The 23507-nt window shown below is 36.4% G+C and overlaps 1 protein-coding gene and 1 non-coding gene across 2 annotated transcripts; one reads left to right on the top strand and one right to left on the bottom strand.

Annotated features, from left to right (window-relative positions):
* Positions 1 to 15320: 15320 nt before the first annotated feature.
* Positions 15321 to 15427, bottom strand: LOC125592265. The gene has a single exon (XR_007328103.1). It is a non-coding gene; the product is annotated as a small nucleolar RNA R71 (small nucleolar RNA).
* Positions 15428 to 21723: 6296 nt separating this feature from the next.
* LOC106431138 (putative F-box/kelch-repeat protein At1g20790) lies at positions 21724 to 23076 on the top strand. Its single transcript, XM_013871954.3, has one exon. It carries the CDS (start codon positions 21780 to 21782, stop codon positions 22923 to 22925), a length of 1146 nt encoding a protein of 381 aa, XP_013727408.1. The 5' UTR covers positions 21724 to 21779; the 3' UTR covers positions 22926 to 23076.
* The last annotated feature ends 431 nt before the right edge of the window (positions 23077 to 23507 follow it).

Genomic DNA, 23507 nt, shown 5'->3' with positions numbered 1-23507 from the left:
TCGAGGTACATGGATGATGTCTGAGTTGAGGAAACTTCCTTTGAGGAGCTTGATATCTTCCAAGTAGCTTTCAAATGCTGGTCATTCTTCTGGTTCCGAAACCATCTTCACCAATTGAGAACAATCCGTTGCAAACGTAACCTGTAACTGTCTTAAATTCTTCATGCATTCCATTACCCAAATCAAAGCCTCTACCTCCGAATGAAGGGGAGAGATGCATGCCCTTACATTCCTTGCCCCCAGAAGACCATCAAACCCCGATAAAGTACTATACCAGCCTTGCCCTGACATTAAATCCTTATCCTTCCATGAGCCATCAATAAAACACCATCGACCTGGTGTCTCTAAGAGAGGAATGGTTTGTACCGAGAGCCCCCTCGTTGGTTCATTTCCTACCTGTGCTTCTGCCTAGAGTGATGATTCCACTTCAGCTAATTTTAGAATGTCACGCGGATCAATATCCAAATTACTAAAAACTTTGTTATTTCGGGCTTTCCAAATATACCATAGAATCCATGCAAACTGATGGTCATCCATTTTCGGTTGCACTCTCCAAAAAAGATGATCCATCTTAGCAAATAAAGAGATGATAGGAAAGATATTGGGCGATGACGGAATCTTGGATAGTGCCCACACTTGACGTGCAGGAGGACATTCAAAAAATACATGATTTATTGATTCTTCCGGATCTCCACAACGAGCACAACATATATCTCCTCTTATCCCTCTTGCCTTTAAATTTTTCATTACCGATATACATCCTGAGACCAGTTGCCACAAGAAATGCTTTATCTTCGGTGGACACTGCACTTTCCAGCAGAAGGCTTTAAGTATATCCACTGTGGGGCCATAAAAATCAGGAGGTTTTACCCTATCAGGGTAAACTCGTTCAACCTGATAACCTGATTGGACATAATATTTTCCATTATTAGTAAAATGCCATCCATTTCTATCCTCAATCTGGTTCCTACTTAAAGAAATACTTTCAATAATTCTTGCGTCCTTCGGATCTACTAGATCCCTGATTGCATGTACATTCCATGAACGAGATTCCTGATTGATGAGAGAATCCACTGTGAGGTCCGGATAAATGTTGTGAGAATTTTTGTTTGCTGGTCTCGGGCGAGTGGCTGGGATCCAAGGATCATTCCATACAGAGATAGATGATCATGTTCCCACCCTTTTAATTAGTCCTTTACAAACCAGAGATCTAGCGGAAGTAATACTCCTCCAGCCATATGACGGGGAGTAAGATCGGATCGGTTCTAGGGGCGAAGCATTCCTATAATACCGTCCTTTGAAAACTCTTGAGAAAAGAGTATTTGGTTTCTCAATTAGCCTCCATAGTTGCTTACCAAGCATTGCTGTATTAAAATCCATGAGATCCTTAAAACCCAAACCACCATTATCTTTGGTTTCACACAATTTATCCCATGATTTCCAATGCATACCTTTTGAACTCCCTCCTGGACTCCACCAAAACTGAGCTACTGCGCTCGTTAACTTTTTAACTGTAGCCTTCGGTAACCGATAAACAGACATGACATGGTTTGGCAGGGCCGTAACCACCGATTTTATAATTACCTCTTTTCCTCCTTTTGTAAAAAATCTAAAAGTCCATCCATTAACCCTATTATTCAACCGTTCCTGTACAAAGCCAAAAACTTGTACCTTTGATCCACCAAGGCTTTCTGGTAAACCTAAATAGGATCCCATACCGCCTATGTTATGTATTCCCAGAACATCCCTCAGCTCTTGACGATTAACTTCCTCAATCTTATGTCCAAATTGAATTGAAGATTTCTGGAAATTAATTTGTTGTCCCGAGACATTCTCATATTCCTTTAAAACCCGAAGAATAGTTTGACACTCTTCCTTATTTGTCTTACAAAAGAAAAGACTATCATCTGCAAATAACAAATGAGAAATTGCTGGACACGCTCTTGCCACCTTTAAACCAGTAAGTTATTTCATTCTCTCCGCCTTCTTAATATTCGCGATTAATGCCTCAATGCACATAATAAATAAATACGGAGACAGAGGATCCCCTTGTCGCAGGCCCCTTTGAGGGATAATAAGACCTTGTGGCTGACCATTGATAAGTACCCTATATTGAACCGAAGAAATACATTCCAGTATCAAGTCAATAATGCTAATGCTAGATGATTAATTTATAAAAGTATAGATATTTTGGTAATGAAAATATCTTAAGCTCAATAAAGACAACTTTCAACGTAGTTAAACTACTTTAGTTTAATATAAGTATTCTACGAGATTTGATAACGTATCTTACCTTTGATAGCTGATTACCCGAATTAGGAGATATAAAGTTTGGAGAGTGTTCTAAAAAACATTACTTTGTAGAGCGCCAAACACATTCCGCCATCAGAATGATGCCACCTACACACTAACTAGACACATGTCAACCTACTTTAGAAAGTTAAGATTGCGCAAACCGTAAGTGACAAAACGATATTTTCATAATACGAATTAGTGATAAGAGACTATACACACGTAGAAGTTATATGAAATAGTTAACGGGATGTACAGAAAAAGGTGACCATCTTAATTTCTTGAAATATTGTCATACTTTAGAAAATAAAAACAAAATAGTGGAATTTTCTAAACATTATGTAATGCATGACGTAGTATTCAAGTTTGCGTAGTTTAACATACATGTGACATACAAGTATAGCTTTGTTTGTCAACAATCCCCTTTATCAAATCAATTTTGAAAAAATTACATCTAAACATACTTTTTCATTGTCTTATCATTTAAATTTTGGGCTTACCAGAAATTTTTATTGGGCTATCAATAATTGGATTTAAAGAATAGATGATCCACTGGATTTATAGATAGTATAAATTAAATAGATATAATTTAATATTGTGATACTATACCTCTATACGTTAAATATTTAAATATTTGTCGATGTTAACTTTTAAAATTATAAATATATTTTTTTTTAAATAACAAAAATCATATTATCTAACAATGATTAATTTTTATTACCTTAAATCAATGAATTTTTTTTTAAACTATACAGTTTATTTTAAAAATTAAACAAAAACTAAATGTTTAATTATTTACTCGATAATATAAATCTATGAACCAGAAAGTTTAATTTTTTAAAAACTTTCTAAATTTGTGAAATGTTACAATATCTTTGAATATGACAATAAAATAATATTTTACTAATCTTTATATATATAGTATCGATTTTAATAATGAAATAATAATCCGAAAATATATATATAGTAGAAGGTACAAATACATGTAAAAGTTTAAAACAATCTATTCAATGAAAAAAATATACCGTAAACTTATTATGTTTTAAAAATTGATAGACACATATATCATAATATATACCAATTTAGAATTGAAAACAAAATATTTATATAAAAATAAATGAAAACAAAAATCCGCGCGGTTGCGCGGATCGAGATCTAGTTTAGCTTATTTAACTAGAAAATTGCTCGTTTATTTTGGCTCTTATGAATATGGACAAGAATAATCAACTCTAAACCGAAATATAATGTATGAAAAGAGGCAAACTCAGTTAAAAAGCCAGCTATTCTATAGAATTTTCTATCATATTCACTAAGTTTAGAGCAGTCGGTTTCAGTTTGAATATATATTTTCCATATAAATCAGTAATATTTTTTTTTCTTTTAACCCCTAATGGGAGATACCATTTCTGAACTTAAAGTTTTACAAGGAATATCACTTTTAAGAGAAAATACAACATAACTCATGTGGAACATGAACCCCAAACAAAATGAATCTTGATGCTTTGGTCTAACCCTGAACTCTTTCAAACTAGAGAGAACGATATGTGGTCGTCGTTGAGTGGTGCAGGTTTCTTTGAGTGGCAGAGGGAAGAGCACTTTGCTCCATATCGAGAGAGTATAGCTTTGCTCTAAGAAGAAGGTAGATGTCTTTGACAACAGAGTGGGCGGGCTTTGAAGTCTGATTGTGGAGTCGTGAATTTCGTTCCTTCCAAATGGAGTAGACAGCAGCTTGAATGACCAGATTGTAGATAGTTTTCAGCTTTCTATCCAGCCTGAGAGAAATGATCCAAGGAACCACCATTGCTATCTGTGTTGGGATAGCTAGACCACTTCTTGTGAACATACTCAACACCGTCAAAGAAAAGTCACATTGAAAGAATAAGTGCTCAATCGATATATCAGTAATATGAATATGTAGTACCACGTTATTCCAAGTTTGTAAGATTTGAGCTGGATTATATATGTTCTAGACAGATTACGAGTAACAATAACAAAAAACTATGTGGAGAATGCCAGAATCGGCCGAAAATATGGTCGTTCTCGTGTTACTTGCCAATGCATGGTCTTTAAAAACTTTGTTTCAACGATGATGATGCATAACTAACTTTACAATAGCAGGTGTAACACTCAACGATTTGGTGAAGAAAATGGATAGACACTTGTCAAATTTTCGTTAGGTTTTTGTTTAATTCTTATGCATATAATTATTCGTTATTGCTTAGAACTTTAGGACTTGTTTACTAAAGTCTTGGTTGCAGAAGAGAATAATGGAAACAACAAAATGCAATATACATACGGAGCTTAATAATAATTATCATATAACAAGAGTGTTGTTAATGGTTAGCTCTAAGGTTATAGTCTACACATTAATTAACAAATTTTATATAACCTTCCCAACAAAGTTTTAAGAAGAAGAAGGATACTAACACATTAGATGATGCCTGCTCGGAGAGGTATGTGAGATGAAGAAACGTGTGATTACAGGAGTTTCTAAATATAGTAAATCAATAAAAAAATTGAAACTCTTATTAATCCTCTGGTTGTCTTAGTCTCAGTGCACTCTCCACTTCTTGTTTTATCAACGCCCACTTCTTTCTCCACACATGCTCTATTTTTTTCGTTTATTTTATATGTTTTTGAATAATTAATAGGAAGCTCACATCTAAACATGTCAATATACAAAACCTTTTTCAGACCAAATATTAAATGATTATTGGTAAGTCTATAATCATATCCCGTTACTAATATATAATTCATCAATTGCGAATTTGCGATTTTAAAAAATAATGCAAAATCAAAGAAAATGCATTGAAATTGACCAAATTCAATCAATTGTGGGCACGATATTGCCAAATGCCACATCTTCGGTTTATGACAATGACACTGGCAATCTCCCATTTTTGCCTAAAGAGTAAAAGACCAATCGAATACATTCTTTATGTCTTACCTTTCAAAATGGCCTGGAGTATTCACCCGAAAAGTCAAAACTGTTTCTGTTTGAACATATGCTAGATTTTGATCCGCGATTAGAAATCACCAGTTTAGTTTTTGAATTTAATAATTTTTAATATAAGATATTTTATAAGTATTGCCACATTATTCGGAACCGAATAATCAACCTGTACCAAATTGAAAAAAAAACCAAAACTGAACCAAAATTTATAAATAACCGAACAGATCATATATCTCTAGAACCAAAAAACCGGAACAGAACAAAAAAAGAAATGGATATCTGAATTTTTAAAATACAAATTATATACCTACAAATATTAATTATATGTAATTTCTAAATAACCAAATATCCTAATTATACTATTTATAAACTAAATTACCCAATAAAAACAAATTACTCAAACATTTTTTTCAAATATTAAAAAAATTATCTTAATAAATCCTGAACATTCAGTTTAATTTTCTACTAAAAGGAACCAAAACACCAAAATCGAAATACCAAAACTGAAACTGAATGTTGACGACTTATAGTGAATCTATATTTTAAATGGTGTGAAAAACATTATATATTTATAAATTATTTAACTCCTTTTAATGGATACATATGTGGTTTATAGATGAATTAAGATATAAGTGGTACCTGGAGTAGAACCAGTAAACGCAGTCACCGTATATAATTTAGTTTCAATTTAATGAAAATCCATTATTTAAAAATCCATTATATAAAATAATCTGTTTTTTTAAGTATGTTTGGTGGCACAAAAGTAATATTCCAAAGGGAAACATAGGTAAGATATAACAATGATTCTGAATTAATAATATTGATGTATAAATCTTTGGTGTATCATAGTAAGTTGAGTAATAAATAAGAGCATTGATTATTTTATAGTCAGAGAAATATAAAGTAATTGATTATTGTATAGTTACAGAAATATAAGTTGAAACCAAAAAAATAGTTAAGTCTAATTAAAGGTCCAACAACTTTTCACAAATAGATTTTTTAAGAATTCTTCTTTTTTAATAGTACAGATTAGATAACCAGGCGCTATCAAGCATCAAGAAGATAATAGACCATACTATGTGTATTTTTTTTTATTTTTTGTTGAACACAGACCATACTATGTGTATAAAGTGTGATATCTAGTCTATTCATTACTGTTGACATTTCGATTCTTGGTCGTTGTGGTTGTTTATGCATGATCTTTGATTTATGACCATCGGAAGCAAATCTTTAAAGATCAAGATATTCTTTGCCTTTGTGTGTGGGACTCTTCTTTTGATTTGATACTGATGGTGATGTTCGGGGATCATAATAGCCGCATCCTCGTCTCGAAGTCAACCAAAACCGTGATGCAAACCAAACTATAACATTTCTGAGATAACCGGATTTCTGATGTTTTGGTTTGTAAACCATAACAGGGTCCTTGGAATCTTTTTGGTACCTAAATTAAACTGCAAGGTTATTGGTACAGACGAGAGAGGATTGATTGGTTTACTTTCGCTCCAGCTCGGTTTGTTTTGGTCTAGTTTGGTATGTAGTTGCCGGTTAACTACAACCAAGTGGGTTTTAAGACCACGCATAAAGTCAAACCTAGTTGATACGGATTCTATCTTTAGACATGGAAAATAGAGACAATAACTAAGATTCGAGATGGTTGCAACTTGCAAGAGTAAAAAGTGTTTGATAACAATCAAATATTTTTAGATTTGCCATCAACTGATTAAATCAAAGTGAGTTTTTAATGTGTTTCTGTTCATATGTCCCTCCCTCCTTATAAATCAAATCTCACATTCCATTTTTCCTTTGAAATTCGTGTTTAGAGTCCAATTATTTTCTCTAATCTGCTTCTATCAACAAATTCTATTTCAATACATAATACCGGTCCGGAGTTAAGAGGCACAGAATATACTCGACCTCGCAAGGCTGAAGAACGCTGCCGTTTTGATATTTACCTTTTTTGGAAACATATCATATGCTAAAGAGGAAACAATTCATAATTTTCCTTTTTTTTCTGTAACAAACGATCAAATATCTCCTAAGTCCATGTTCAGTCAATGCAACTATGTCTGAATTTGTAATGACAACTAGATTTTGACCCGTGCATCCGTACGAATGTTTATTTTAATTTGTAAGAACATTATAAATTTATAATTAATCGGTAATTGTTGGATTTAAAAATTATGGTCCTGTTATATATTATTTTTTGACTATTATTGTATTTGTAATACGAATAAAAGAATACTAATACATTCATATATTGTTATTTTTGTTTCATTGTTTATTTGATATCGTAACCCCAATATTATAGCTATTTCTAGTATCATATATCTAACCAGGTGTTTTCCTGCACCATGTGCAGTAAATTTTTTTTAAAATCTAACTTATATTTATTAAAATTTATTAAATATTATAAATTTTACTATTTTCTTACTAATATTTAATATAGATTTGATATATATTAAATCAATTTGTATAAAACTAATAAAAATAGTATAAAAATGTTTAATTATCAAATATTTAACCTAAACAATATTTATAAAATTTGTACATATATAAGACTAATGATCTTACGATTAGATATTTAAATTTTTTAAAAATTGTAGAAATTTTTGAAAGCTTTAGTAATACAAATTGTATAAGTATACAAAGTAATAATATTTCGAAATTTGAAATGTTACATATAAATATATTTATTTTATAGATGATGTATGAACTATTACCATATTCTAATAAGTTTGCCAAAAATACAAATCAACATTAAATGAAATTATCCATGTCATATTTTTCCGGAAGCCATGTCATCAATTTCAGTAGACATGTCATATTTGTTTTGTGAAATTGATTGTAGAAAGGACATGTGGCAAAATCACTTTGCAAATATAGTCTAGGGGATTCTATTTTGGTGGTCCATAAAAAAATTAGAAAGAAAGTTTATTCAATCTATTAGTTCCTTTATATTGTATTTTATATATATATATATATTGGAAAAAAATGATAATGGTTATTGGAAAATACATTAGTAAAAATCAATTTTTGAATACATATATATTATGAATCCATTTTTTCTTTGAATTTTGTTTAATGATTAATTTAGACAAAATATGTTTTTAGTTAATTATATTGGACCAGTTGCACAAAAAAGTAATTAGATTGAGTCATTTTCGTATATTTTAAATCTGGTCCAAACAAATAATTTATAAAAATATAATGGACTTCAATTTTTTTTAATAACATAAGCCCATTATTATTTTTTAATATATTGCTATCCATATTTTCAAACAACATTATACTTCTTTTTAATTATGTTTGTTTCCAAACATTCCCAAAGGTACTTCTACTTTAATAAGATAGAAGATATAATATAGCAAAAATATGTTGTTATTTATTTTTTCATGTCATTATTAAATATCATATATGTGTCATCATATAATTAATCGTATTTTTTACCTACCATCATATAAGTAATCATATAATTAATAGTGTTTTATAATGGTTATAAAAAACATTTTTATAATGGTTATAAAAAAACATTTTAGTAAAATAAATTTATGAATCTATGTATATTCTTGAATCAATTTTTGATATAAATCAAAGCTGGTCCATATATATAGTTTTCATAATATAATGAATTTCTAATTTTTCTTGATAACATAAGTTCATTACTCTTTCACTACAAGAAAACAGCGATATTCTGACGGACATTCCGACGGAAAATAAAATCCTCGGAATATACCGAGGAATTTCCGAGGAAATTCCGAGGAAACACAAAATTGGGTTTCCTCGGAATTTCCTCGGAATATACCGACGGAATTCCGAGGAAACTACAGTCCGTCGGAATATTCCGAGGAAATTCCGAGGAAAACTGTGTTCCTCGGAAAAAACCGATGAATTCCGAGGAAATGTTATAGCCGTTGGAGAGCCGTTGGGGGATTTTACAAAATTCCGAGGAAATTCCGACGAACTAGTTTTGTCCGTCGGAATTCCGTCGGAATGTCGGCAGGATTTAAACTATAAATACAAGCACTCCTCTTCCTCTTCATTCACTTCATATCTTCATCCTCCCTCTTACTCTATTTACACACGAATTTGATTCATAAAAAATATGTCTTCTTCAAATTATTTTCGTTCTTGGATCGATCGACCTCATTTGGATCCGAACACGAGATTGCTTACGGAAGAATACCAACGAGGTATAACCGAATTCATGGGGTTAGTTCACCGACAACCGGAAGCAAAAACATGTATGTTAAGATGTCCTTGCTCTAATTGTAAAAATAGAAAGGTTATTAAAGAGTGGGATGTTTGGACTCATCTATATTTGAGTGGGTTTACACGAAGTTACAAAATTTGGTATCATCATGGGGAAACTGATTATGAACATGGTAGTACTAGTGAACCTCAGCCAGCGGTTAGATTAGAAGAGCCAATTAGAACGGATGTAGATTATGGTGTAGGTACTGAGCAGATGGTAAATGATCATTTTAGAGGGGAAGATTTACCCAATGCAGAAGCTAGGAGATTTTATGATATGTTGGATGCTGGAAAGCAACCATTGTACGAAGGTTGCAGAGATGGTCATTCAGCTTTATCATCTGCTACAAGATTGATGGGCATTAAAACATATTATAATTTGGCTGAAGACTGTGTGGATGCGATTGCTGATTTTGTAAAAGGTATTCTACCCGAGGATAATGTAGCTCCTGGTTCATACTACGAGGTTCAGAAACTCGTAGCTGGTCTTGGTTTATCGTATCAGGTAATAGATGTATGCAGCGACAACTGCATGATTTATTGGAGGGCGGATGAACAGCGGGTTACATGCAAATTTTGTGGAAAGCCTCGTTATAAAGATACGAGTGGAAGAGTTCCAGTGCCATATAAAAGGATGTGGTATTTACCTTTGACGGAAAGGTTGCAGAGGTTGTATCTGTCTGAACGCACAGCGCAACCAATGAGATGGCATGCGGAGCACTCAACAGATGGTGAGATCAGACATCCTTCAGATGCAAAAGTGTGGAAGCATTTCCAATCAAAGTATCCCGACTTTGCGTATGAGAGAAGAAATGTCTACCTTGGATTATGTACTGATGGTTTCAGTCCGTTTGGCAAGAGTGGAAGACAGTATTCTCTATGGCCCGTCATTCTTACACCATACAACCTCCCCCCAAACTTGTGCTTGCGACGAGAGTTTTTGTTTCTCTCGATTCTCGTTCCCGGACCAGAGCATCCTAAGGGATCACTTGATGTGTTTTTTCAGCCACTAATATATGAGTTGCAACAACTATGGGCTCAAGGTGCTGAAACATACGATGTTTCGTGTAAAGAAAACTTTCAAATGCGGGCAGTACTAATGTGGACAATAAGTGATTTTCCAGCATATGGTATGTTGTCTGGATGGACAACGCATGGAAGGCTATCATGTCCATATTGTCAAGATAACACTGATGCTTTCCAACTAAAGCCCGAAAGGAAAACGTGTTGGTTTGACTGTCACAGGAGATTCCTACCACCTGATCATCCATATCGTAGGAGTAGGAATTTCTTTACGAAGAACAAGAGGGTGTTTGACAGTCCACCTCCGGAAATTTGTGGGAAAGATTTGAAGATACAACTAAGAGATTTTGGTGCAGAAAAGACGCCAGAAGTCGGTGGACATGAGCGTTTTCCGGTAGATGCTGTTGGAGAACTACATAACTGGCACAAAAAAAAGTATTTTCTGGGATCTGCCATACTGGGAGGATCATCTGCTAAGGCATAATTTAGATGTCATGCATATTGAGAAGAACTTTTTTGACAATCTCATGAACACGATCTTTAATGTTCAAGGTAAAACAAAGGATAATTTGAAGTCAAGACTGGATTTAGTCGATATATGTGCTCGTTCAGAACTTCATGTTGATGAGAATGGTAGGGCTCCTTTTCCCATATACCGACTTGATGCAGCGGGAAAAGATGCGTTCTTTGATTGGATTTCAAACGATGTGGAATTTCCAGACGGTTACGCATCAAATTTGCGTAACTGTATCGACAGAAAGGAAGGAAAGTTTACTGGCTTGAAAAGCCACGATTGCCATGTAATGATGCAGCGCCTCCTTCCGTTCGCCTTCAAGGAACTATTACCACGAAATGTTCATGAAGCAATTGCAGGGATAAGTGGTTTCTTCCGCGATTTATGCACGAGATCAGTGACTCTTGAAGGTATTGAAAATTTGAAGACTAACATAGCCGTGATTCAGTGCAACCTTGAGAAGATATTTCCTCCCTCATTTTTTGATGTTATGGAGCATCTTGTTATTCACCTGGCAAGAGAATTGGAACTTGGTGGTCCTGTGCAGTATAGATGGATGTATCTGTATGAGCGGTATATGTTCCATTTGAAGAAGATGGTGAAAAATTTAAGTAGGGTGGAAGGTTCTATAGTCGCACAGATGATCAATGAAGAAACTTCAAACTTTGCCGAGTACTACTTTCCAGCAGAAGTTCAGACCAAAAACAGAAGACCTGCTCGGCATGATGATAGAGGCGAACGGGCAACATATCATGTTACGGTTCCAGACATTTTCACAGACGTTGGACGACTTAGCGGAAAACCAAAGGACCGTCGACTTACTGAGAAGGAGCGCAGTCATTTGCAAACATATTTGCTCACCAACTGCGAAGACGTTCTTCAATATGAGAGGTAAATAAATGAGCTTACAAATTTTTATTTTTACAAGTTGAAATTTAAATCTTAATTAATTACATTATTGTCATCATATACAGGATTTTCATGGCAGAAAAGCGGTTCGAGTATAGATACGCCACAGAGGACGAACTAGAAGAAATGAAGCAGAGAGAATTTACTGGATGGATGTTTACTTATGTTAGTGCTTTAAACAAATTAAAATATATTTTATCACATATTTATACTAATTCACATTTATTGATATAATATATATATATGTGCTATTAATAGGTGTCTTCTGGTTTGGCCAGAGGTGAAATATTTGACGATTGGATACGTGAGATTGTCGTTGGACCAAACTTTGTTGTGAAGTCATATCCGAGATTTTGTACTCGAGGATATGTTTTCACAACTCAGAAGAGGAGACGTTCGAGTACGACTTATGATGCTGGCGTTTGTTCTGCATCAGGAGATGATGTATACTACGGACACATACATGGGATTTTGGAAATCAAGTATTTGGGCATGGTTGGATTGCGCTGTACTGTTTTCTATTGTGATTGGCACGACAACACCCCAGATCGAGGTGTGAGAACAGATGCATTTGGTGTTACATCAGTAAATTCGAGGCGAAAGCTGCAATATTATGATCCTTTCATTCTTGCTTCCCAGGCCGATCAGGTAATTAAATGTTAATTATTCAGAATGATTCATCATCATGTGTATTAATTTATAATTTTTCTAAATGTTACAGGTTTGTTATATCAAGTACCCCCGGGTAAGGAACAGAGATGATCCATGGGTTACTGTTACAAGACTCAACCCGAGAGGCCGAGTTCAGGGAAGTTCTGAGCTGGAAGACCCACTACAACTAAGCACATCCGGCAACTGTAGTGCAGCAGAAGATTTAGGTGGAGTTGGCCTTGTAGTCGATTTAACCGACTTTGGAGAGGAAGCCGTCTTTCACGTAGAGGATGAACCAGTGATTGGAGAGTTTCACCAAGATCCAGATTCAGATTCATCTGGTGATGATGACTCGGAAACAGACTACCATTGAACTTATTTTTTTTTTTTTTAAGAAATACCGAAGAAATTCCGAGGAACACTTGATATAACCTCTTTCCTCGGATAATAGTTATTTGGTTTATCTAGCAAGGCAAAGCTGAATACGAATTAAAAGCTACTCAAAACACAACCAAATAAAACGAAGAAACCATGTAAAAGAAATACGAACTCATAATTAAGAAACCTAAAAAAAAACTCAGTTCAAAATTAACAGAAAATAAGACCATAAAACGTTAGAATAGAAAAGAAAATAAAATATCCGCTGATAGCTCCTACTCCTCGTCTCATGCTCCAGATGTTCCTGCATCGTTGGGTCTCTTGGACCTCTTTCTTACCCTGTGTGTACCACTCGAACCCGAACCAGAGCTGGATGGAGAGTTGTCCCGATGAACTACATCATCCTTTTGGCAACGACACGGCCTGATACGTGAAATGGCAGCCCAGATCTTGTGTAGCATGTCGTTGTTTGTCTTTATGCTCTGATCTCTCCAATGTTGTTGTTGGCGCGAAGTGGCGTTCGGTGGAAGCTCTTGCAGCTTGTACTGGCTGGAGTCTGATGGGAGTAGCTGATGGGGTTGTGAATCATCTGGAATGGCTTGTGCAGCCTCATCTTGTCCTTCTTCATCAACCACGCCCTTGCCTTTGGTCTGATATTTGGGCGTGAAGAAGGATGGCTTGTCTACTAGTGCGGTAGCAGGGGGTAGGAACTCAACTGCAGCCTCTGAAAGTAGAGCAGTCAGGCCGATCTGAGGCAGGTGGCAGTAGAGTGTTTTCTTCGCTCGGTCCTGGAATACGTAGACGTAAGGACCATCCCGATGGATCCTCTAGTGGGGACCAGCTATGAACTCCTTACTTACTAGAGAAATACACAAAAACTCTTTTGAGAAGTTCATCTCTTGGATTTTGATTGTTATGTTCTTGTGTTATTGTTGATTTCTTATCTATTTCTCTACATGATTAATCTGAAATCCAATATGGGTTTAAGAGGAATCATGGAGATTAGTGAGTAATCACCTTTTGAATTCATGGGTTAGGGAGATCAAGGGTGATTAGGTTAGTTCTAGGATGTTTTAGTGTAGATCATTCTTGTTCCTTCTAGTAGAGTATTCATAATGCATCTTCTGAGTTGGCCACTCAAAAGTTGATCAATAGACATTTCCCACCCAAAAGGTGTTTGATGAAATGCCTGAGACAACTCTCCTAGGCTTTTAGTATACTTTGCAAAAGACATTTGTTGTTAAAGGTGCTAAAATAGTTAATAGACTTGTTAGTAATGATTGCTTTCATATTATTCAACCAAAGACATTTGATGTTTGAGATATGTTAGCAAATGAGCATTCATCTAGACATAGAGCTTGCTTAGAATTGTGTCTAGGCTTAAGGTCGATAGTTTGATTGATCATTTGTCATCCTTAGTTCGAAACTTGATCACCCAAGGTCTAATCCCTATGCCCATGAGTTCTCTTTTCCCTTAGTCAAGAAAGTATCATTCTGTTATTGCTTTTTAGTTTTAGTCATAGCTTAAAACTCATCTAAATCATTGGTTGCACTTAGATTAAGTGAGTACTTGCATTCTCGGTGCTTTGATATCCCTCAGAACTGGTTCGACAATCATTTATACTACAACATTTGGCTTAGGAGCCTTGAAAACTCCTAACATCAAATTGGCGCCGTTGCCAAATTCTGAGTAGATTTAAACTTTGAGATTTAGTCACTTGCTTGAGACTAAGTCATTTTTATTTTCTTTTGTTACTGATTCTCCTTCTTCACCTCCCTTTACTTTACAGGTGTACGAAATTGAGGAGCAAAGGTCCATCAAACCTAGTTCCAAGAGCCGCAGACATCAGAGCTTTAGAGAGAGAGTGTGCTAGAAAGAGACGAGAAGAAGAGCAACAGTCTCACTTGCAGAGATTGGATACTGATATGGGAGACATACCTCAAAATGATGCCAACAACGTTCCACACAACCAACAGTGAGCAGCTCGACCCATTGGCACTTACGACCGCCCCAACATACATGGTCATAGATTCGGAATCCGAGCACCAGTTGTGGCAGCCAACAACTTTGAGGTCAAGTTAGGACTCCTCAACGTGATCGAGAACAACAAGTATCATGGCTTGGCTCTAGAGGACCCATTTGATCACTTGGATAGGTTCGACAGCTACTGTGGGTTGTCAAAAACCAATGGTGTGTCTGAGGACGCCTTGAAGCTGAAGTTATTCCCTTTCTCTTTAGGGGATAAGGCACGTCAGTGGGAGAAGTCTCTACCCAGCGACTCTATCACTACTTGGGATGAGTGCAAGAGAGCATTCTTGGAGAAGTTCTTCTCTACTTCAAGAACTGCTAAGCTGAGAAATGAGATTTCCAGCTTTCAACAGAAGAACTTAGAAGGCTTCAGTGAAGCCTGGGAGAGATTCAAGGGCTACCAAGCTCAATGCCCACACCATGGTTTCTCTAAGGAGAGCTTGCTGAGCACATTCTACCGTGGTGCTCTTCCTAAGTACAGGGCCAGACTGGATACAGCTAGCAATGGGTTCTTCTTGGGGAGAACTGAGGAAGATGCAGAGGAGCTGGTTGACAACATGGTAAAGAGTGATGCAGTCTACAGTGGAGACCACGACAGAGGCAGTCGAACAGATGATAAGCAGACGAGGAAGGAGTTGAAAGCTCTACAGGATAAGATAGACATCCTCCTTGCTGATAAAGCCACACAAGAGCAGCTGCACTTTGTTGGTAACCCAAGCCAAGAGACACCACCTATTGTCCATGAGGTTGACGGTTTGGAAGGTCAGGAAGAGCTGTGTTTCATCAACAACAATGGTAATTGGTACAAAAAAAAAGAGCTCAACTTTCAGTATAACAACTACCAACAGAAATCCTATCCCAACAACCAACAGAGTGGTTATCCGCCTCGACACAACCAGCAAGGTAGCTATCAACCTCAGCAAAACCCCTCATCTGGTTCCTCTGCTCCTCAAGAGAGCAGCACTGACACCCTGCTGAAACAAATCTTGGAGTCTCAGACTAGAAGTGAGAAGCATGTTGGTTATGAGTTGAAGAACCTTCATTCCAAGATTGATGGGAGCTACAATGAGCTCAACAACAAGTTCTCACATCTTGCTTCTACAGTCAAGAATTTAGAGAATCAGTTTGCTTCCATGAACACTCACCAGACTCGCCAGCAAGGATCTATACCTGGAAAATCTGACCAAAACCCCAAGGAGGCCAAAGCTATCACCCTTAGGAGTGGTAAACATTTACCTCCTACAACCCTCACCAGGGATGCTGAGAAACTAGATGAGGAGGTGGCCATCAACTTAGATGATGAAGTGGTGATTGTTGATGAGAAAATCAATGATGAAATCTTGGAGAAGATTGTGGAAGCCAAGGGTAAAGGAAAGGTTGGGGAAGCGAAGAAAACAGTGAAAGATGGTGAAGTTCTTGCTCCAGCAAGTGAAAATTCTTTTGTTCCTCCTCCCTATGAACCCAAACTACCATTCTCTGGTAGATTCAAGAGGCAGCTGCTAGAGAAGTACAAGGCTTTGTTTGAGAAGCAAATGAGTGAAGCTCAGGTTGCAATGCCCATCATCGATGCTTTCATGTTGATTCCTCAATACAACAAGTTCCTGAAAGATGTTGTAGCTGCAAAGAAGAAGGAAATGGAAAGCATGATGATTCTTACCCATGAGTGCAGTGCCATCATCCAAAGGCTTGATGTTCCAGGGAAGTTAGAGGATCCAGGATGCTTTACACTACCTTGTGCTCTTGGACCTATGGTATTTGAGAAATGTCTCTGCGATTTGGGAGCTAGTGTCAGCGTGATGCCTTTGTCTGTTGCAAAGAAGCTTGGATTCACTCAGTACAAGAAGTGTAAACTCTCTCTGGTGTTAGCTGATCGTTCAGTGAAGTACCCTGTGGGCATCATAAAGGACCTACCTGTGAAGATTGGAAGGTATGAGATACCTACAGATTTTGTGGTGCTTGAGATGGGTGAGGAGGCTCAGGACCCATTGATTCTTGGAAGGCCATTCTTAGCTACAGCAGAAGCAATTGTTAATGTGAAAGAGGGCACGATTGATCTCCATTTGGGTAAAGGGCATGTTCTCCACTTTGACATCAAGGAGAAAATGAAGAACCCAACTGTGTTCGGGCAAGCCTTCTACATTGAAGAGATGGGCACTCTTACTGATGAGCACCTTGAAGAGTTACCACCTGAGGACGACGAGGAGGGAGCATCTCCCTCTACTCATTCTCCATAGAAGGTAACCCACTACTTTCCCTTGTATATACCATTTCGTTTTTGCATATTAGTTTTCTCTTTTTGGGTATCTCTCTCTCCTTGACAACACAGAGACTGTGTCATTTAAGTTTGGGGGAGGTACCAAGTATTTGATCACGTTTGCTTTGATGATTTTGAGTCTCATGCATTGCATTATACATATATATTTGCATTAAAAAAAAAATTCATTTAGTTTGCATCATTGGCATTTCTAGGAGAGTATAGAGCATATAGGTTGCATTTACTTGCATTGGGAGCAATGATTTGAAATGCCTTGTAAAGAACATTACTTTGCACCTGAATAGCTTATGCACCTCTCAAAAACACTTGTATGCTTCGAGCCTTGAAGACTCTTCCTGAAACTTGTTGATTGCTGAAACTCAGTCTTTGAAGCCAACTACAACCTTATTTGAACTGAACGAACTTAATGCTTCTTGCTCATGGTCCCTTGTGTACTGAGTCATGGCTATACACACTTGAGTTGTCACATCCTTTATGCCAATCTTATTTTGACAAACTCTAGTGGAAGACCACTCCCAAAACCTTTCCCTTCTTTTAAGCTTTCATTGTTTGATGAGTGAGGCCTTCTTCGGAAAGTCTTACATGTGCATAATGTTGAGAGTATCGGGAACGACAATGCTTGATCTTCATTCTTGCTAGATTGGGCACTCTATTGTCTAGCTATAGGTGGGGGTGAGAGTTGTGATTATGATTTGGGAGCAATGAAAAAGGAAAAGAAATGACTCTTTGTGTTTAAGTGAATTGTCTTATTGGGATAAGTAGAAAAACCTCTAGCTCAAGTTATGAAAAGTCTTGGCCCCCATCTAAAAAAAAAAAAAAAAGAAATAAAATATGAAAAGAAAAGAAAAAGAAAGAAAAAGGGGGCTAACAAAGTTGTTAGGAGCTAAGTAATGTTTTGAGGTTGTGAAAAATCCTTTGTAGATTTCAAAGAGAATGAGTTAATGTTCTTAGGATCTTTTGGTGAGAGATGTGAGTTGGGTTTGACATTTGGGAATGATTGTGTAATTGTATGTTTGGGAAAAAGGTAGAACAATGGAGATTGAGCATTGTATGCATGAGTTGATCCCTTTCTTAGATATATTATGTGCAATGTCAAGTCTACTTGTTTCGAGAGTAAACCACCTTAAAGATCATATGTTTTGAACCTCTTGAATCACTTGAATAAAAGTCTTCCCTTACTCAACCAAATGATTTGGACCAATTGACCATTTGCAAGAATTCACTTGATGCTATGCTTAATGAACTTGAGAGTTGGCTGATTTACATGTGTGAATGCATGATGATGAGTGTAGGGATGAAAAAAGTTCAGATAGGCCTAGAGAAGCTAGAGTATAATAAGAGAGGGTGTACTAATGCTGAATTTAAATGTTGATTTGAGGGCTTTGTGTGTTTCTTTTGGCTATGAGCTCCCACCTTCAAACCTTTCTCCCTATGAGTTCTAGAAAGTTCACTTGAGGACAAGTAAAAGAATAAGTTTGGGGGAGTTGATATCTTGCATATTCACATTGTTTTATCCATTTATTCATGTGCATTTTCATCATATAGATTAGGATTTAGCCATGTCTAGGTTGCATTTTGCATACATATGTCTCTATCAGGTATTGGAGTACCACATGGAGTTCCTGGAGACACTTGGGTGCATTTGGAGCTCAAAGGAGGTGATTAGAGTGATCTTTGGACGAGCACTGCCTGGAGCGACCAGCCCAGAGCGACTATCTCAAGTCACTCCAGCCAGAGCGACCTACCGGAGCGACGCCATGAACTCGCTCGCCCTATACGCTTCGGATCGACCTCCTAGAGCGACAAGGCGAAGTCGCTCCAGCTCCTAGAGCGACCAGTTCAGAGCGATAAGGCGAAGTCGCTCCAGCTTCTAGAGCGACCTCACCACAGCGACCAGTTCAGAGCGACACAGCCAGGTCGCTCGCGAGGAACGACCCGGGAGCAACGTCTTCGGAGCGACACAGCCAGGTCGCTCGCGAAGAAACGACCCGGGAGCGACCTCTCGCAGCGACGTGCCGAGGTCGCTCCACGTCTATTTGTTTGGCCGAATTCATGTTTTCTCAAGGGCCTTTTGGTCATTTCATTATGCACGTTTTACATTTCTAAAACCTATGTTTTAAACATCTTTGGTAGCCACCAGGCAGATTATCTTTTGATCTATTGAGAAATACACAAAAACTCTCTTGAGAAGTTCATCTCTTGGATTTTGATTGTTATGTTCTTGTGTTATTGTTGATTTCTTATCTATTTCTCTACATGATTAATCTGAAATCCAATATGGGTTTAAGAGGAATCATGGAGATTAGTGAGGAATCATGGAGATTAGTGGGTAATCACCTTTTGAATTCATGGGTTAGAGAGATCAAGGGTGATTAGGTTAGTTCTAGGATGTTTTAGTGTAGATCATTCTTGTTCCTTGCTAGTAGAGTATTCATAATGCATCTTCTGAGTTGGCCACTCAAAAGTTGATCAATAGACATTTCCCACCCAAAAGGTGTTTGATGAAATGCCTGAGACAACTCTCCTAGGCTTTTAGTATACTTTGCCAAAGACATTTGTTGTTAAAGGTGCTAAAATAGTTAATAGACTTGTTAGTAATGATTGCTTTCATATTATTCAACCAAAGACATTTGATGTTTGAAATATGTTAGCAAATGAGCATTCATCTAGGCATAGAGCTTGCTTAGAATTGTGTCTAGGCTTAAGGTCGATAGTTTGATTGATCATTTGTCATCCTTAGTTCGAAACTTGATCACCCAAGGTCTAATCCCTATGCCCATGAGTTCTCTTTTCCCTTAGTCAAGAAAGTATCATTCTGTTATTGCTTTTTAGTTTTAGTCATAGCTTAAAACTCATCTAAATCATTGGTTGCACTTAGATTAAGTGAGTACTTGCATTCTCGGTGCTTTGATATCCCTCAGAACTGGTTCGACAATCATTTATACTACAACATTTGGCTTAGGAGCCTTGAAAACTCCTAACATCACCGTTGCATACAAGCAAACAATGATATAGCCGACCGTGGACATAACTTATGTTTGTGCCCTTTATAGCCGACGGTGGACGTAACTTATGTTTGTTCACGGTGTGCTATCCTGTAATAGCGTTTTCTTCAAGCTATATATGTGACGTTTTCTTGTAATGTGGGTCCTGGTGAAGTAAACGAAAAATACTGATTTATTGGAATGTTCTGGCTTAAGGAGGCAAGTGTTAAATGTTGGAGGAGACTAAGGGCTATTTGGTTTGTCGGTCGGACATGAAAGCTAACAAGTGCAGAGTCATGGGATCATTTTGAAGAGGTAACAAGACTTTTTTTGTATTCCTCTGTTATAAGACTAGATGATAAAGAGGATAACCTAAACAAAGTTGTATGAGTCCATGAGGAAGTCAAGGGGTGACCCTAGGCCCAAGGTCGCAAAAAAATTTATATGAAAATTTAAGAACATCAAAATTTTAGTGATTTATATAAAGTAGATTTTATATTTTTGATGGGAGCGGAAGGGCCGGGCATTTGAGGATGACATGGTTCTAATTTTGTTAATGAATTTAACATGTGTTTTATATTATATTCTGGCTTTTTACGAACATTAAGACTTTTTTTTTTAATCAAACGGCTCACGGAATTATGGTGTTGAACATAGTTTGGATTTAAAAATTATTAAACAGTGTCAAAAGTCAAAATCTCATTGTTATCTAGGAAGCAACAAAACAAAAGAGCAAAAGAAAACTATCCATGGCCGAAAAAGAAAAAAAACATTTTGTAACTTTTAGCAAACTTTGTTGATTGTTCAGAAAAAGCAGAATTTGATGAAAAGTGTCATTTTTCATTTAGCAATATTTAATTTAATTCAAAATGTAATTAATTTAGCACCAATAACAATGCGAATACGCGGAAACTTAAAGAAGATGCAACTAATTATATTGTCGAATAGTGTTGAAATGACGGTCACTTACAATAGTGAACTATTATTGCATTTTTACCAAAACATATACATTTTTGGTAATCCAAAGTATAAATCTTATGTTGACCATAAATTAGATTTTATTCTAGTTAACATTAAATATCATTTGACGATGTTAATTGTAACGGTAGTCAAAACAACAGCGTATAAAAATACAAAATCTTCAAATATCATTATAAAATTTTCAATTCTTATTTCATTCCACTCTATTTACAATTGGAAAAAAGAGAGAAGAAACTAGGGAAGAATTACGAATTTTAAATTGAAATTCAAAACTTATTCTGATTTTTTTTTCAGACGACGTTTTAACAACCGTCTGTTTATAATAAACGGCGGTTAAATCAATTAATACTGACTAGATAGTCAACGATATGAGTTAATATGGTTTTGGGATTATCAAGAAATCTACTAATTTAGGATTATTTAATGATTTTATTTCTAAAATAGTTTTTTTTTAAGATTATATATACATACACTTAATACATAGCTGAAGCAAAACCAAGAAAAAATCATCTAAAAAACTAAGCATAAAATCTATTTCTATGGCCATGGATAGCTTACCTCTGATTCTCCAAGAGGAGATTCTCTTAAGGTTAGATCCCAAATCTTTTGTGATGATGCGATGCACGAATAAATCTATGGAACATATAACCAAAGATCCGAGTTTCAAATCTCTGTACTGGTCTCGAAAGGGATCCAGTTTGCTTCACATCGGGGTACATGGCTCCAAGTTAGCATGTTTCCACCCTGTTGGTGATGTTAGGCCATTCTGTAGCGAAGGTCCCTCAGAGTGCATATGCTTCATCCTTGGGTACTGTTCCGGCCTTATCCTAATCTACATTGATGGATGTTTTTGCGTAGCGAATCCCCTCACGGAGAAGTACCAATTCCTTGATTACCGTTATATGCAATCAAAGAAGAGCATTGGGTTTGCGGTTGATCAAATCGATAAAGCCACACAGAGGTTCAAAATTGTCTGCATAACCGAGCTCGCTGGTCCAAATCGAGGTGAGACCATGTATGGATTTCATGTTAGTGCAGGGAATTCATGGAAAATATCAAAAACCATGATTACTTGTCACTCAAGCGATCTCAGGAGGGATATGAAACCAGTTTACTTCCAAGGAGGTCTCTACTGGTTGAGAAGCGACGGAAGCATTATAACTTTCAATCCCGAAACAGAGAAAGCACGTCTGAATCCGACCAAATTCGATCAGCAAGTGGGAGCGAAACTCTTGCTCAGTGCTGGCGATAACAGTCTGACATTGATCTCAGCATCGGAGGAAATGGTTTACCTTTATGCCCTCGAGAATATCTTCACTGATCCTAAATGGATCCTCTCGAGATGGATCAAGAACGAGCCGGTGCACCAAAGAATGCTATCGTGCTGGTACGTGGAGGGTTTTGATGGTAGGCATGTATTGGTGAGGGCGAAGGATAAAATAGAAGATGTAATTTATGGCTATGACTTGAGAGCGAACACATGGGGAGTCGTGGGTGTGGTTCCAGGGTGGTCCGATGCAGGTCTTGATCTTTATCAGTTCAAGCCGTCGTGGTCTTCTGTAATCGGACTACAGGATCAGAATAATGGTGGGTCCATGCTCAGTTTCTTCACTAAGTTTAGATCCCAACGTCGAGTCTCTGTAGAGTGCATTATGGAGCTGATTCATGTTCATTTCAGAATCTAAATCCGTTGATTTAGATAAGTGAAGAGGGAGGGCGCTGTTTGTTTTCTGTTTTATGTTTCTATTTCTGCAATTTGCTTCCAGTACTTTTGAATTCTGCTAAACTATGTAACCTCATAACTAGTTGCATTGAATAAAATTTGCATTTGTTTTATATTCAGATCTTCAATTTCACTCTCTTTCAAACGTGAGGATATCCTTTGGTCACCCATAGACGCTTTAAGCGGCAAGAAACCCCAGATTTCTATGGGTCTCTTGGTGATTAGTCATTGGGCCTAGAAAGCATTTGGATACACCAAGGTACCAAAAAAAAAACGTGAAGATATAACTTTTTTTCATTAAAAAAAATATATTCTAAACAAAAATTGATATAATAGGAATTTGATTGATCTCATTTATTCAATTGTTTGATTCATAGTTTTAATCCTAAAATTTTGAAGATTATAAATATCTGGTAGTGAAGATGTATTAAGCTGAACGTTAATAAAACATTGTTAAGAATCAATATATGAGGCCACAAACACAATAATCAATTATACCAAACCATAAGAAGAACAAATAACTAACAGGCCATGATTTGTGACC

The sequence above is a fragment of the Brassica napus genome, chromosome C8, assembly GCF_020379485.1.
Source record: "Brassica napus cultivar Da-Ae chromosome C8, Da-Ae, whole genome shotgun sequence".
In the NCBI taxonomy this organism is placed as follows: Eukaryota; Viridiplantae; Streptophyta; class Magnoliopsida; order Brassicales; family Brassicaceae; genus Brassica; species Brassica napus.
This window is presented reverse-complemented; position numbering and strand designations above follow the sequence as displayed.

Bases quoted from the DNA above. Each gene is read 5' to 3' on its own strand.
- LOC106431138 (XM_013871954.3), top strand. From the start codon at position 21,780: ATGGCCATGGATAGCTTACCTCTGATTCTCCAAGAGGAGATTCTCTTA.